Raw genomic sequence first — 17,800 nt, 5'->3', positions numbered from 1 at the left:
ATGAGATCTGTTAGTATCTTTTGAAATTTTCCACACTGAATAACAGAGAGGAGCGGTGTCTGGAAACAGTAAGAATGGTTAAAGCCTTGGCTTGTGTTGGGAATTTGGGAAAAAACACAGCCACATTCTAAGTCATTCCTCATTACTTTGGTTTGAGGATACAGGAAAGGCACTGCATCCAGTGTTTGTCTGGATAAAAGAAAAATCAGAACCTATGTCCAGATGGTGGGTCTCACTGCTTCCAGATGCTTGTCGAAGTCACACACAGTGATGGCATCATCTGACCTGCACCTGGGTGTTTCAGTGTCACCTAGCCACACTCACAAACCAAAGGTGCAAATCGGAAGCCAGGGCTGGGCATGGCGAGTCACGCCTGTAATCCCAGCACTTTGGGAGGCTGCGGTGGGTGGATTACCTAAGGTCAGGAGTTCGAGACCAGCCTGGCCAACATGGTGAGACCCCCATCTCTACTAAAAATACAAAAATTAGCAAGGCCCGGTGGCACATGATTGTAATCCCAGCTATTCAGGAGGCTGAGGCAGGAGAATTGCTTGAACCTGGAGGAGAAGGTTGCAGTGAGCCAAGATCATGCCACTGCACTCCAGCCTGGGTGACAGAGTGAGACTCCGTCAAAAAAAAAAAAAAAAAAATCAGAAGTCTGAGCAGCATAAGGGCCATGAAAAGATGGGGCTCCATGCCTGTCTCCCAGCAGCAGCACGTCATACCCACTCTGTGGTCCAGATTTCCCATGCTCCAACCGGAGGAAATACTGCAGAGACGAAGGAGGGTCCAGGAAGCAGTAAAGAATTAATACAAATTAAAATGAATGCCAAGGAGAATGCAACACATGGGCAACAACATGGCAGCCCTGTCCCTGGAAGCTACAGTCAGTCTTCCGTAGTTCCTCCAAAGCCCGGAATAATCTAAGGAAGAAAAAAGAGGGCAACTCTAAACATTCAGGGTATTTTTTCCTTTCAAGACACAATCACAGGCACTCAAGAGCCCTAAGAAAACCATGTAAATTGTGCAGAACCTCTTCTTGAGGCATCCAAAAATGGAGTGCAGATAGAAGCTGAACAACTTGATTCTGCCATTTATCAATTTGATATCAAACCTTTCTACAGATTTTAAAATATATATTTGTAACAATAGCTGGTAGCTTCTTTCCAGGGTACACAAAGCATTCTGCAAAGCTCAACTCATAGTTTCACAAAATTCACATCAGGCGGGGAGCAACTATGGAGCTCAGAAAGCCTCCAGCTGGCTGGTCAGAGGCAAATAAAACTCACTGAAAGACAGAGCCTAAGGGATCTAGGCCAACCTCTTTATTTACAGATGGACAAAACAGATTCAGGGGGGTTGAAAGCCGAGGTCAGGCTGCTTCAGGTCTAGAGATCAGGCTTTGGAGTCCTGGGTTCCTCCCCAGCCACCGCCCCTGACAATCTGCTGTGACACAGTGTTGCGGGGTGTCTGTCCACATCAGCTGATAGAACTGAAAAGTTAAGATGTAATTTCTAGGCCAGGCACGGTGGCTCACGCCTGTAATCCCAGCACTTTGGGAGGCCAAGGCGGGCGGATCGCCTGAGGTCAGGAGTTCGATATGAGCCTGACCAACATGGTGAAACCCTGTCTCTACTAAAAATACAAAAATTAGATGTGTGCGGTGGTGGGCGCCTGTAATCCCAGCTACTCAGGAGGCTGAGGCAGGAGAATGGCGTGAACCCGAGAGGCGGAGGCTGCAGTGAGCTGAGATCGTACCACAGCACTCCAGCCTGGACAACAGAGCGAGAGTCCGTCTCAAAAAAAAAAATGGCAATTTCTCTCCAGGGCTCTGCCTTCTTATTTTTTGTAAATCAGCTATCTGGGTGCTTCCTGCCCTCAACATCATTTCTTTTTAGCTTATCGAGCTATACCATTCCACGGACTTCACAATACTCCCCTTGAACAGCCAATTGGAAAAGTTTAAGCTTAAGGAGTATTTTTGCACGGGACATGTTTAATGTCAATGATAGAATGCAAAAGGTAGTTTTATTCCAAATTTTACAAATATATGATGTATGTATATAGACATATATTTATATATAAACATGCGAGTGGTTGTGTGTGTGTGTAAAATGGGTCAGCTGGATCTGTCCATTTTGAAGGTTCTAGCTAGAATACAGCTATATAAAATTAAGATTTTCCCATTTAATTTGTAACAGTCCAAATAGTTAACGAGCATTTTGGAATGTAAAAACCATCCCACAAAGGTGCTGTAGAAGACCAGAGAATGAATAGGCGGCCATGGTCTGTGCCCTTCAGAGGTTCACAGCCTGCAAACACTGGAGACTCTTTGTAAAGCAGAATTTAATCGGGACCACATTTCTAATCGCAATAACGAATGCTGAGTTGTGTGTGCCTCGGATGGCAGAAGTAACAGCCAGACTTAGTCCAAGGTTCTGGACGTGGCACCGAGCCACAGAGACTCTATGACAACACATGGTGCTGAATTTGTCAAATAAGTACAACATTCAGATCATGTGTATGTGTTAGTAAAGGACTCTGAAGTCCCTGCCAGTTAACCAGATCTTCTCCAAAGAAAGAGGCCTTCTCAAAAAATTGTGACGTTGCAGCACTGGGCCAAAAGCAATGATCTTGTTTATAACCTGCTGCTATTGAAACTCATCAATAATTTACAGTAATGTGGGTTCCAACTTCTACTTAACTGCTCTTCAAAGGGGTAGAGTCACATTAACCACTGTGTTTTATGTAATGTAGCCATGATTAATTGACTAAGCTATTATTTTCCAGTGTCTTTGGGGGAGGAGCTTCGAGTCATATGAATAGGGTCATGTTTACCACCTTCAGATCTCCTGAACAAACTTTAAAGCAAATACGTTTTGGTATTTTTCTTATCAGTTGCTTTAGTTTACAAAATTTAATTGAAATGGTTTTGAACAAATGCCAGGCTGTCTTTCTGCTTAATAAAACATTTTAAAAGAGCAGTTAATCTACTGCCTTGCACTTGTACCCAAGAAGTAGCTAAATTAATTTACTGACAAAGAGAATCAGTCATCATAAATGGTGTTTAAACAATACTGGGGACTCCGGTGTTGGAATAACATGATTTATTTTGTCATCTTGTTGGTGTTGTAACAGGTTAATGGCAGAAACCTCCTTTCAGTTGACTTTGATCGAACAACAAAGACAGAAAAGATCTATGACGACCACCGTAAATTTCTGCTGAGGATCGCCTACGACACGTCCGGGCACCCGACCCTCTGGCTGCCGAGCAGCAAGCTGATGGCCGTCAACGTCACCTATTCATCCACAGGTCAAATCGCCAGCATCCAGCGAGGCACCACTAGCGAGAAAGTAGATTATGACGGACAGGGAAGGATTGTATCTCGGGTCTTTGCTGATGGCAAAACATGGAGTTACACATATTTAGAAAAGGTAAGCCTGCAAAGTAAGCTCAACAATAGGGAAAGGATAATTCACATTTTTCAGCAATCATCTAGAGCGCTAAGGGGGAAGGAAACAGTGGCACATGACTGAGTTCCTTTTATTATTCGAAGTATCAATACAGAAGTCACATTGGCACAGCAATGATGAATTTCTGCATGAGCAAAGTAGTTTCTCCTTAGTTAAGTTCTACTGTCTGAGACCCTTTTAAGTGATTTATGATGTAAACAAACAAGCATTAACATTGTCCACCTGCCAAGCTTACACACTGCCAACATTCACCAATTAGACCTTGAGCATGTAAGTCGCTTGTAAGTGATTTTCGTGCTAGCTCTTTCATTTAAGAGGGAGCCTTACATTAGCACAGTTAAAGCTGTCAGCTTTGTGTTGTTCCTGGCAGAACTTCAACATAATCATAAAAAGCATGTAGATCCTAGTTATGCATTATTAACCAAAAGAGGCGATTTTCTTAGAAAGCCATACTTTTGTGTACTCTGTGGCATCTTTCCTTTCTTCTACATATAAAAGGTAAGCATCCTAGATTAGGCTGTTTCCCACTCTCGAGAACTTTTCACAGTATCAAAAATGGAGACTTAGAGTTACACATGTGCAAAATGCTAAATGTATGCTGTGTGGCTTGGGGTATTGACTGGGTCAGAGGAAATGAAAGTAAAAGAAAGGGAAGAAAAAGGCAAGAACAATCTTGCTGTAATTCCTTTCTTAAGAAGTACAATCCACCAAAGAGCATATTCATGGAATGTTTCATTTGCCTTTGAGACAAACGTTCGCCCTAGAAAATGATTCTGTGTTGAGTTCTGGTAGCTCTCAGACCCCAGAGCACGGCACCACCAGTTACCCAGCAGCACGTGCTACACGCTCTACTCGGCAGTTACTGCTCCACCGCTCCTGACTCAAACGTTGCACAGAAGCACTCTTGTCACCCAGATAAATCACATCACATCCATGTTGTCACCGTGCTCCCCTCACACAATCTCTTTCTTCACTGGAGGTGCCATGGGGAATGACTCAGTCTAAACCTAACCCCCTGAACCCTGAGCCATCCCACCTGATTCCAGCTGGTGACTGCACAGGCTACTCTTCCTGAGAACCAGTTTCAGCTCCAAAGCTCACTATAGGATGCTGCCTCTCTTACGGCAGCCCCCCACCTCTGGGATGCTTCCAGCTTAGGACCCTCATGGCCAATCTGTCTCTTGCAAACCCACCTGTTTGCTCTCCTTAGAAGAGACTCACCCTTGAGGCAATGAATCGCACCTGTTAGATGACAAGCCCCCAAGGCAATGTTTCTAAGTGGGAGAGGATGACGGCTTCATTCTGGAGTTTCCCCAATTTAAATTAAGTGCATTACAGAGTAACAGAAACATACAAGCACAACCCTAAAAATGTATAGTAGTGCTCATAATGGGACTGGGAAATGTCCCATTATGGGAGCCCAGCAGCATATCATTGAGAAGAGCCACTGTCACAGAATGACAGAGGCAGTGACCAAGATCACCTGCACACATCCAGGAGGATCAGAAAAGACAATAGACAGATCTTTCTTGTCTCTCCCAAATCCCTACAATCCACCCAGACTATTTCGATGTTCTTACTGGGATAGGTGCACTAAGCCAAAACTTACTCATAGCAAAACAAGTAGTAGTTTACAGCCTACCATCAAATATGACTTTAGATGATTCTAAAAGTAGGTATTTATTCCTGTGAATTCAGCAATAGTCCAAGCTTTCCTTGGAAGAATGCAAAAACTATTAGCAACAATTCTCAGGACATTTACTACACAACCTGCATGCAAAAATTGCCCCTAGGTCTGCCCAAAGAGGAGATTCTACAGAAGCTGAAGTCAGGCAAAGGAGAAGACCTCGCAGGACTCCCAAGCCACACATCCTCCCTGTGCCAATGTTGTTCCATTTGGCCCAACAGGGGTTAGAGGAAGCTTCCTCAGAGGCAAGAGCCACCCACAGCCCTGTGTTACCGCTGAGCTTGACTTAACCAGCCTGGGATGACCTTCTCTCACGTTTGTTGGCCTAATAAATGACTGTCATTTGTCTTTCTGCAGTGGCTCATGAAATAGGCAGAGTTCATTTTAATATATTTACTCATTTCATAATTTAGCTCCAAAGCAGTATGAAGTCTAGAAACCATTCTTATTGTTCCTGAGATACAAATCGGATTTGGTATCCACAGAAAGAAATGGAGATTTATTGTCAGTACAGATGTCTTCTAACAATTTAGCCGTATGTGTCTATAGAATATTTCTACTAAGGGCATTTATAGCTCTCATTCACCATGTGATTAATTTCACGACATTTTTTGGTGTTGATGCTTCATGTACACTTGATCCATTTTTGGCTAATTTTATGTCTTTATAAAATAATATTGTGAATGCTTTGCCCTTCCGCCAAAGTACACTAGAAATCAAACATGATTTGAGTGGTTCTTCAGTCAAATGGGGGGGGGAAGCCACCTTACTAAATAATTGCTACTTGTGGATGGAACTGCATTCCCCATATGCTATTTTCTCCTCAAAATGTTGTGTGTAAAGCAGCTTTGATCATGCCTGTATTAGGACTAATCCAGACCCACTGACAAGCTGCTGGTTGGCTATGAGTGTCTGGGAAGAGAATGGTATATTATGACTAATCCAGACCCACTGACAAGCTGCTGGTTGGCTATGAATGTCTGGGAAGAGAATGGTACCATCCGTCATGACAGGCAGCACGTTGTGAATCTTGAGCCGCTAATTGCACAACCCCTCACAATTAAGCATCCAAGCAAATTAGGCAGAGAAACGTTAACAACACACAAGGTCAAGGAGAACGCAATTAAAATGAAGATCATTTTCTCTAGTGGAATGTTTCTGTGCATTTGTGGTCACTGAATCTGCTTTTGCATCTCCTGTTCACAAACACTGGGTAACAGAATGTTCTCTCTTTACAGTCCATGGTTCTTCTGCTTCATAGCCAGCGGCAGTACATCTTCGAATACGACATGTGGGACCGCCTCTCCGCCATCACCATGCCCAGCGTGGCTCGCCACACCATGCAGACCATCCGATCCATTGGCTACTACCGCAACATATACAACCCCCCGGAGAGCAATGCCTCCGTCATCACGGACTACAACGAGGAGGGGCTGCTTCTGCAAACGGCTTTCTTGGGTACAAGTCGGAGGGTCTTATTCAAATACAGAAGGCAGACCAGACTCTCAGAAATTTTATATGATAGCACCAGAGTCAGTTTTACCTATGATGAAACAGCAGGAGTCCTGAAGACAGTAAACCTCCAGAGTGATGGTTTTATTTGCACCATTAGGTACAGGCAAATTGGTCCCCTGATTGACAGGCAGATTTTCCGCTTTAGTGAAGATGGGATGGTAAATGCAAGATTTGACTACAGCTATGACAACAGCTTTCGAGTGACCAGCATGCAGGGTGTGATCAATGAAACTCCACTGCCTATTGATCTCTATCAGTTTGATGACATTTCTGGCAAAGTTGAGCAGTTTGGAAAATTTGGAGTTATATATTATGATATTAACCAGATCATTTCCACAGCTGTAATGACCTACACGAAGCACTTTGATGCTCATGGCCGTATCAAGGAAATTCAGTATGAGATATTCAGGTCGCTCATGTACTGGATTACAATTCAATATGATAACATGGGTCGGGTAACCAAGAGAGAGATTAAAATAGGGCCCTTTGCCAACACCACCAAATATGCTTATGAATATGATGTTGATGGACAGCTCCAAACAGTGTACCTCAATGAAAAGATAATGTGGCGGTACAACTATGATCTGAATGGAAACCTCCATTTACTGAACCCAAGTAACAGTGCACGTCTGACACCCCTTCGCTATGACCTGCGAGACAGAATCACTCGCCTGGGTGATGTTCAGTATCGGTTGGATGAAGATGGTTTCCTACGTCAAAGAGGCACGGAAATCTTTGAATATAGCTCCAAGGGGCTTCTAACTCGAGTTTACAGTAAAGGCAGTGGCTGGACAGTGATCTACCGTTATGACGGCCTGGGAAGGCGTGTTTCTAGCAAAACCAGTCTAGGACAGCACCTGCAGTTTTTTTATGCTGACCTGACTTATCCCACTAGGATTACTCATGTCTACAACCATTCAAGTTCAGAAATTACATCCCTGTATTACGACCTCCAAGGACATCTTTTTGCCATGGAAATCAGCAGTGGGGATGAATTCTACATTGCATCGGATAACACGGGGACACCGCTGGCTGTGTTCAGTAGCAATGGGCTGATGCTGAAACAGATTCAGTACACTGCATATGGTGAAATCTATTTTGACTCCAATATTGACTTTCAACTGGTAATTGGATTTCATGGTGGCCTGTATGACCCACTCACCAAATTAATCCACTTTGGAGAAAGAGATTATGACATTTTGGCAGGACGGTGGACAACACCTGACATAGAAATCTGGAAAAGAATCGGGAAGGACCCAGCTCCCTTTAACTTGTACATGTTTAGGAATAACAACCCTGCCAGCAAAATCCATGACGTGAAAGATTACATCACAGGTAAGCATTTTGAGTCTTTTCCAAGTGCTGGAGGCCTACCATCATTAGATTCATACACAAAATAACTGGAAATGGTTTTTTAAAAAAACTTCATACTTTGCTCAAGCAAAGTCTCATGGCTAACCTTTTAATGTGTTTATTTCTCTGTGGAACCATAGAGAAATCACAAAGGGAAAATGAGACATAGTTACTTCCTATTCTGCCTGCCAGTGCCCAAGGCCACTAGTTTTTGAAATGACATGAACTCCAGTCATTTAAAGAAGGGGAACATGGGGAAGCAAAAAACATGATGAACACAGAGTCCCAGAATTGGAGTTCCAATCTCAGCTCCTCTCCCACAAGCTGTGTAGCTCTGTAAGCCACATGTTTTTTGAGTTTCCATTTCCTTAACTATAAAACTGGGATAATAGTGCCTAACGTGGGGCACAAATATAATACATGAAATTCCGCAATAGTAACTACCTTACGAATGTGTCATTTTGGGTTTTTTAAGTACATGTGTGAGGTTCTCATAGAGATGATTAAGGTGAAACATAACACAGGGTGACACCATTTCATCCCTGGGAGGTGTTTAATTCCTGCTTCACCACCATCGCCTCGGGACAGTCACGAAGCCATTTCTCCCATCGGTTGCTTAGACAGTGGATCCTGTGTCTGGTCTCACTTCTGTCTCTTACATCACTGTCTTCATTGCCAGTGCAGTTCTGGCATGGTGACAATACTAATAGGCATACTAATTTTTCCACGAATGTGGGATAACTTTCAGGGTACAGATTTAAGATCTTTCCAAGTTTAGTGCATGTTACTTTTTTAGTTAACAAGATGTAGAACATCAGATCCCACTATTGCCACCATGGAACAACCAGCACGTGAAACAGACAAGGTCCTTGCAAGCTCTACTCTAGTTCCCTTCTTCACTCAACCTCTACTCCAAGAATTCTGACTCCTGCTGCCTCCCATTCCTGATACACAGCACCATCATTAACCCCTCTACCACATTTATATTTCCAGGAGTAAGGTTCTTTCCTGTTGTCGATTGTTGGGCTTGGTTTAAGGTATTTCTGTTTTGTTTTGGCTTGTGTTAGATGCTCCTTTAGGCTGCCTCTTTTCTAGCTCAATATTTGAGGTGTACTGAGATGTCTGTTCTTTCAGTTCTCAAAATAGGCTCAACAGGTTGCCCCGTTCATTTCACATCTGCTTCCTACCTTTCCAGACTGCCTAAAGCATTTTATATCTCTTCCATGTGAACCAGCTGAAAGTCCCTTCTTTCTGCCTCCTGATTCAGCAGCACCCTTATTCTCATTCAGGGTTTTTCAGTACACATCTGCATTCAAATCCTATTATTTTAGCAGTACTTTTCAATACTCACGGCCCTCTGATTTTCACTGTTATGCAGACATTTTTCAGAGTAACAGAATTTTTGCCCCCAATACTCTTAACATTTGGGAGAATTTTCTCCCAAAAATAAGGCCCTCCCACCCCCCAAACTCAGATACACTCTCATATACACACTAATTGTATCACTTTGCATCCTATGTGAACCACTTAGGATTTATTTCTCCCCACCACCACTACTACCACCCCATTCCAAATAGAAACAATACCAGTGGTTTTATAGCCATATGATGCCTGGACGAAGGACCTGCCAGCCTGGCAATGAGGTGAGAGTCTGTGCCCTAGAGAAGGAAATGGGAATCAAGTGGCTCTCCATCATTCTGACAAGCAGTTTACCACTGGTTATTTAAGGGGTGTTGACAGGGGCTGAGAAAGGCTGGAAAGCCCCCAGCTCCTGAATTCATCCTCTCCTAGCAACGTGGACTGCAGGGAATGCCATAGCAGCATTTTCTGAAAAACATCAAAAGAGAGATGGAACAGCATAAAATATATTAGGTGAAATGCAATTTCAAATTTTCCAGCAATGTGCTTAATATATAAAATAATCTACACCCAACCGCACTCATAAAGCTGCAAGCCTGCTGAGTAGTTCTGTAACATTATAACCTCCAGAATAGAATAAAAGCCTTATTCTGAGCTTAATGGCTTTTGGAGTCACATGGCAATATTTTAAAATACCATCTTAAAGGTTTCCAGGTTCTTTCCCCAAAAAGTTTGTCTCCACCTGTGCACAGTGAGCCTTTGAAGTCATAGCTGATGGTAATCAGGACCTCCGCGCCCTTGGCCAGTTTTGCCAGCTTTCACCATTCATCTGTGATTAAGAATCAACTGTTGATTTTAATACTCTCAACTTAGGGGTTTTAATAATAGAAAATGGGTTGTGGAAGTCCACATATCCTTGGGCAATCGCTTTGGAGAGCTAACAAAACACTTCTATTTGAGACCAGCCTTTACTAACTACAAAACAAATTTCGTTTGTTTTCTGCAAGTTATATCTCCCTCCTGCTGCTGTGCATTGTTCTTACCCTTGCTATCACTGTTACTAGCACAGGCTGCAGCTTAGCAGGAATGACGGCTTACCCAGTCTGTCTGAGCATCTATTACTCGGCAATTTTCGTAGCATTTGCCATAGTTCTGCTGTGAAGTTTCCCGTCTTCATGTCTAAAAACAGAGGAAGTTTAGGTTTGTAGGACAAAAGCAAACATGTGCTCTTTTTCAGATTATTAATTGTGAAATGGGATTTTATTTTTACGGTAAGAATTTAAATGTATGAAAGGACAAAACTCCACCACCTTTCATTTTGAACATTCTTCTCCTAGATGTTAACAGCTGGCTGGTGACATTTGGTTTCCATCTGCACAATGCTATTCCTGGATTCCCTGTTCCCAAATTTGATTTAACAGAACCTTCTTATGAACTTGTGAAGAGTCAGCAGTGGGATGATATACCGGTAAGAAACAAAAAGACCTACGGAAAGGTGTTAAGTAGCTTGTGTCTTATCTGCCCATATCGAATGAAACCACCTTTGTGAAAACTGTACCAAGACAGTTTGTAATTTTTTGACTCTTTTAGGGGAAAAAAGCAACACTTCCTCTGCATTTGTGTTCAACAAACCAGAGGCCTGTTAAACAGGCCTAAATATGTTTTCAGCAAATGCTAATGAAAACAGAGAAATGCAGAAGCTCACTTTCGAGTGGTGGCTTTCTAAAAAGAACCCCAAGAAAGCATGGACCTGAAGCCAAAAATACAATAAACAAGAGGGCCCGGAACCCATTTTACAAATGAGCAACCCACAAACAATGCCACAAAGTTCAACTTCTTTAAAAATTAACAGTGTTTCGGCCTAGCAAGGTGGCTCATGCCCGGAATCCCAGCACTTTGGGAGGCCGAGGTGGGCGGATCACCTGAGGTCAGGAGACGAGCCTGACCGACATGGAGAAACCCCGTCTCTACTAAAAATACAAAATTAGCCCGGCGTGGTGGTGCACGCCTGTAATCCCAGCTACCCGGGAGGCTGAGGCAGGAGAATTGCTTGAAGCCGGGAGGCGGAGGTTGTGGTGAGCCGAGATCACGCCATTGCACTCCAGCCTGGGCAACAAGAGTGAAACTCCGTCTCAAAAAATAATAATAATAATTAATAGTGTTTCATAGGAAAAGATTAAAAATTAAAAAAGATTAAAAATAAAAATAAATGTCCTCTGGTAAGGGCCCACCTACAACCAGGAAGGTTTATGGAATTTTCCTGAGCATAATAGATGAAGAGGCCTGTAACCATTACAAGAAATAAAAGAAATATAATAGAAAATTACAAAGTCAAAGCTGCTGCTTCAGAAAGTGGCACATCTAATCCCCACCAGTCAGAGATCAGAAAGGAATGCACAGCAAAATACCAGAATTTCCAGCTTACAGTAAGAATAATTAGAGACGGAGAAATGGGGTGACTCCATGATCATAAGACAGTGCAGACTTTCTTAGAGTGATTAATTCCCAGCCACCCCTTGAGCAATTTCCTATCATTTCAATGAAAACAAAGAGAAGAGGCAGCCATGGTTAACACACACACACAGGCTGTCTACAGCACCAGTACCTGTTGTTGTTTCATACCTAATATAAAAGCAATTCCTTTTTCCTAAGTTACAAATATAGTCGTGTGTGTGCAACATTCTGATCAATGATAGACCTTGTATAAGGTGGTGATCTCACAAGATTACAATATCATATATTTTTTTAAATTGAGATGGGGTCTCACTCTGTCACCCAGGCTGGAGTGCAGCCTTGACCTCCTGGGCTCAAGCGATCCTCCCACCTCAGGCTCCCAAGTATCTGGGACCACAGGCACATGCCACCACACCTAGCTAATTTTTTTATTTTTCGTAGAGATGGAGTCTCCCTGTGTAGCACAGGCTGGTCTTGAACTCCTGGGCTCAAGCGATTCTCCTGCCTCTGCCTACCAAAGTGCTAAGATGATAGGCATGAGCCACCGGGCTCTGCCAACACCGTATTTTTACTGTACCTCTTCTATGTTTAGATACACGATTACTTGCCATGGTGGTACAGTTGCCTGCAGTATTCAGTAGTCACTGCATACAGGTTTGCAACCTAGAAGCCATAGGCATCCCATATAGCCTAGGTGTGTAGCAGGCTACACCATCTAGGTTTGTGTAAGTGCACTCTATGATGTTCACACAAGGATGAAATGGCCTAATGCCACATTTCTCAGAATGCATCCCCGTGGCTAAGCAGTGCGTGACTGTCTACACTGAGAGAGTGGCATGAAGACATACCGAAGTTTCCTAACGCATTTGAACATGCACATCCTAATTGTGTATGACTTTCCAACATGCCTGAAAACACTTACATCTAACTGTACAAATGGACTTGCCAGCTCTTTTCCTAAGCAGCCTTTTAAATATGGTTCAAGTTCTCTGTCAAGAGAAGCACACCATAAGGACAGCAAAGGGAATCGTGGGCAAAAACAATGAGGATGCCGTAAGTGCAGAAAAACAACTGTTTCTTTCATTGCCGCAAATGAAACAGATGTTTTCATTTGGGAAACAATGGCCAAACATCTGGTAGTATAAGAAATGGCTGAGTTAAGATGCCCCCAATTTAAAACATTTGCCAATCTAGACGGCCCACTGTCCCTAAATCTGAGAAAAATAATTGTTTTCCTAAAGTAACAAATATCTCCAGCCGCCCTACCGTCCACTCATCCCGGTACATTTCAATTCTGCCGTTACACTCACCATCTTCAGCTGAAAACTGCCAGGAGAGGGGACAGAGTTGACTTAAATGCAAGCATTTCAAAGCATACGAAGCGGGGCCCAGTGATCCGCCTTAAGTATCCCCAGCCGTTCAGATCCCTCTCTGTGTTCGGTGGTTTCTCAGCCTCCTGTGGAGAAAGCTTCGAGCATGGAGGTCCGGACGAGCTGGGTTCCCCACGTCGGGTGGGCGTGGGAAAAGCCTCTAGAAACTGTAAGAGAAAAGCAAGAAACAGGACTATTTTTCCCATGTTAGAAACGAAGAAAGCTTTAAAGTGATCCACGGTGAGCGAGCCGTTTGGGGCTTCCAAAGCACTGGGATCACCTTGACGGGGAGGGATCTCCAGTGCTTCCTCCCCCCGGGCTGTCAGCCTTCTGATCAGGGAAGGACCCCGGGGCTTCCCTGCCTGCCTCGGCGCTGCCCCCAGAGCCCCGTGTGTGGGTCAGGAGTGGGGAGGCTCCCGGCCGCCTCTGACGCGCCCCCTGTTGTGTTTCGCCCGCAGCCCATCTTCGGAGTGCAGCAGCAAGTGGCGCGGCAGGCCAAGGCCTTCCTGTCGCTGGGGAAGATGGCCGAGGTGCAGGTGAGCCGGCGCCGGGCCGGCGGCGCGCAGTCCTGGCTGTGGTTCGCCACGGTCAAGTCGCTGATCGGCAAGGGCGTCATGCTGGCCGTCAGCCAGGGCCGCGTGCAGACCAACGTGCTCAACATCGCCAACGAGGACTGCATCAAGGTGGCGGCCGTGCTCAACAACGCCTTCTACCTGGAGAACCTGCACTTCACCATCGAGGGCAAGGACACGCACTACTTCATCAAGACCACCACACCCGAGAGCGACCTGGGCACGCTGCGGCTGACCAGCGGCCGCAAGGCGCTGGAGAACGGCATCAACGTGACGGTGTCGCAGTCCACCACGGTGGTGAACGGCAGGACGCGCAGGTTCGCGGACGTGGAGATGCAGTTCGGCGCGCTGGCGCTGCACGTGCGCTACGGCATGACCCTGGACGAGGAGAAGGCGCGCATCCTGGAGCAGGCGCGGCAGCGCGCGCTTGCCCGGGCCTGGGCGCGCGAGCAGCAGCGCGTGCGCGACGGCGAGGAAGGCGCGCGCCTCTGGACGGAGGGCGAGAAGCGGCAGCTGCTGAGCGCCGGCAAGGTGCAGGGCTACGACGGGTACTACGTACTCTCGGTGGAGCAGTACCCCGAGCTGGCCGACAGTGCCAACAACATCCAGTTCCTGCGGCAGAGCGAGATCGGCAGGAGGTAACGCCCGGGCCGCGCCCGCCGAGCCGCTCACGCCCTGCTCACATTGTCCTGTGGCACAACCCGAGTGGGGCTCTCCAGCGCCCAAGAGCCTTCCTCCCAGGAGAACGAGACTGCTGTTAGAACCCACACCCACACCGCGAAAACAAGGACCGCTTTTTTCTGAATGACCTTAAAGGTGATCGGCTTTAACGAATATGTTTACATATGCATAGCGCTGCACTCGGACTAAACGTAGCCAGAGAAAAAAAATCATCAAGGACAAAGGCCTCGCTCGACCTTTTGCGCTGGGCCGTCTGCTCCTTTCGAGGCACTGTATTTAACTAACTTTAAAAAAGAAAAAAAAACAATGCATACAGTGTTTCCAAATAGTCCCGAATTGTCGACCTTTGCTTACAAGAAGTAGCCTGTCTGCATAGGATGTGATAGCTATCTCTGTTCATTTTACAATGTGGGGCAAAGTTACTGTTTCTAGACAACCAACTGCTTTCCCTGTGCAGCTTTGTAGAAGGACATTGGCGCAGTGACGTCTGCGGCGGGATTTGTTAATGGGTTTTACAATGCTAGCGTGGTTTGCCTTCGGGGGAAAAAACTGGCAACTAGAATCCTCGTCACTGATAAGCAAAGGAAATCCTGATTTTTTTGTAAATTATGTGAGACAAGTTGTTTATGGATTTTTATATGAATTACAATTTACTGTACATCAAATATTAGTCTCAGAGGAGTTAATTTATGTAAAGTGTTTAAAAAGTTTATACTTAAAAATAAAATGATAAAAACGTGAACTGTGTGACTTTTTTAAAAGGATTGCACCTTTTGTTATCTGTTATAGCTGTACAGTATAAATTATTATATTGTAGAGATATAACAATTTATGCCTATAATGTCCAGAAGTGTTAATATTTTTGTATTAGGTTGAAAAAAATGTGCAAGCTTCTATCACTAGATGGATAGGACCGTGCAATTCTAGGTGGGTGGCGAATCAGAGAGCTCCTTTCTCTTCCCTCTCTCACACATCAAGCCAGTGTCCTCAGCATTGTCAACTGAGAGGCACAGTAGACAACTAGGGCTGGTGGAATGTAAGGGAAGATTGGAAAAAACGGGAGGAAGGGTTCTCTGGCCCTCTCTCAACCTTGCCAGTCGATGGGGAGTTGATATAATTTACCCCGGGGTTTTTACTGTTGCTGTTCCAAAGCTCTGTCTCATGATGGAGGAGAGACCACATCAGACGCTGGGGAAACAGGAGGAGGAAAGGATCCAATAGTGGTGATCCTAAACACGTGTCTTAAGATCTAGGAAAGACAGCAGAAACGGAGCAGTGGTGGGTGAGCAGATGCAGCCGGTCAGGGTTACTCTGCTAGTTTTGGGTTTGTACCCTTGGTCACCAAGAGGAACAAAAAAGGGAAACAGAAGCTCCTCTAAGCCCACATGACCAAACCATCTTGGGGCTGGTTTGAATGACAGCCTCTGCTCTGTCTCGGGGAAGCCGGGGGTGGCAGATCCAGCTGGAAGTGAACTGGCAGCCGTGCCCTCCTGCACACAAGCATGCTCGCGTGTGGGAACCAGCCCAGCCGCCATCTGCACTTCCGTGTCAGCTCCGCTCTGACAAATCTCTTTCCTGAGCACTAAATTCAGCCACAAAAATATTTTTAGAAGATATTTCTCAGTTCATTGAGCTATAGTACACACTGTTTTCCTCTATGTATAATGGTGATAAAATATAGCAAGTGAACATGTCGTAAATATAAAGGTTCAAGTGATGTATTGAAAATAATTTTCTAACTGCTTTGTATGTATCACATACTCTAAATTGCACAGTAGGTGTGTTTATTAAACAGATTGGCTGGGAAAGTTTCAAAATAGCTACTGAATTGACAGTATCAGTGCTATTACTGTCTTTGTGTATTTGGTAGAGCATACCGAAGTCATTAATCCTCTAATGAATGCTGATATTTTATTAGAATGAAAGCACAGATTAGCATTAATATTTTTTATTCTGGAAATCCTTTGGCAAGTATTATGAAGCCCAAATTTAGAAAACTATGAGATTTCAAACCACATAAACATGATTCTGTTTTCCATTTTATTTTTTAACTGTTAACTTAGGTATTTGCAGTTCTGTTCCGTGGAACTTCTGCAGGCCTGTATTTAGCATGCTGTAAGTACTTTTGGGTGAAATAGGCTCTGAGTCTAAATTCTCAGACATGTTGTACCATGAAAAGCTTGTGCCACATGACAGAAGTGAAATCATAGTCTTAACCTCTTCTTGATATGGACTGGTCTTCACACGGGCACCAATAAATAACAGATTTGGAGTATCTCCTGGTGCTTATTTTAGATGAAGTCAAATCAACCCGATTAGTGTCTTGTTAGTAGGTATAATGAGCCTATTTCTTTCTAAAAAGACTTGTGATCTGGACATGCTTTTACGAGAAATAGTGACCTTGGGGAATATGTAAACAAAAGACCTTTTTCTAAGAGTTGGGAGGGGGGTGGGGGACTGTATAATGAAAAGAATTAGCTTACAAAAAAGAAATTGATATTCAAAGTATTTTAGGCAAAGCCAGTCAAAATGCTTTCATGATATTTTGAGATGTAAATTTTGTCTGATTTGTATTGTTCTTTTCATTTGCCTTCTTAACTTTATATGTGACCTGAATTTTCCATAACTTGATGACTATAGATTGCATCTAGGCATTCCAATAAAAGCCAACCCAATGTGTGTGTGCTTTTATATTTTTTCAAATCTTGGGCTAGCCGGCATTGCTTTTGTGTTTAACGTGGAGGATGCAAATAGATGCAGTCGTTGGGGAATTGATTCGTCTGCAACCTAGTCGGTAGTAGCTTTTTCTTTTTTTTTTGTCCACTGGCCAGACTGCTGGCTCAGCAGAGTGAACTTCACAGGGGACCCTCCCATGGCCTACTTTAAGAAAACAGTAAACACACCCCCACAAAGCCAAACACACTAACTGTAAAGAAGAATTTACAAAAGTACCGCGCATTGCTACTCGAGAGCAGGCCTCATTCCTGTGATCCTGGCAATAAGCGTGCTTAATTAAAACACTTGATTGGAAGAATCAGTTTGGGCCTGATAGGCTTGCAGCCTCCTGGAGATGTCGAAATCTACATAAAGACCGTCTGATTAGAGGATGCTTCGTTCGAATTGGCCAGCAGGCCAGGGCTTTGATTTTAGTCGGAAAAGGCAGACTTCATCACACTTGCTTTCTAGTGACAACTTCAACTGCATAACGTGTTGATCCAACAAGAATCAGGTCATTTCACTCGGCAAACTGGTCTATTTTCTTCTCCTCGAATTAGACTTTAACATGATCAAAACGGAAATCCAGAAAAACAGGTGAATGACTGCTTTCCTTCTCT

At 44.2% G+C, this 17,800-nt stretch overlaps 1 protein-coding gene across 2 annotated transcripts in view; it reads left to right on the top strand.

Moving 5' to 3' along the window:
• Positions 1-14,753, top strand: part of TENM3 (teneurin transmembrane protein 3) — a 470,182-nt gene extending 455,429 nt beyond the window's left edge. For both annotated transcript variants that reach the window (XM_023221030.1, XM_031935298.1), the window contains 4 exons: positions 3,139-3,435; positions 6,400-8,011; positions 10,726-10,856; positions 13,671-14,753. In XM_023221030.1, coding sequence (XP_023076798.1) covers positions 3,139-3,435; positions 6,400-8,011; positions 10,726-10,856; positions 13,671-14,426 — 2,796 coding nt within the window. In that variant the 3' untranslated portion in view covers positions 14,427-14,753. The remainder of the gene's footprint in view (positions 1-3,138; positions 3,436-6,399; positions 8,012-10,725; positions 10,857-13,670) is intronic.
• The last annotated feature ends 3,047 nt before the right edge of the window (positions 14,754-17,800 follow it).

Source organism: Piliocolobus tephrosceles, chromosome 3 (genome assembly GCF_002776525.5).
Source record: "Piliocolobus tephrosceles isolate RC106 chromosome 3, ASM277652v3, whole genome shotgun sequence".
In the NCBI taxonomy this organism is placed as follows: domain Eukaryota; kingdom Metazoa; phylum Chordata; class Mammalia; order Primates; family Cercopithecidae; genus Piliocolobus; species Piliocolobus tephrosceles.
This window is presented reverse-complemented; position numbering and strand designations above follow the sequence as displayed.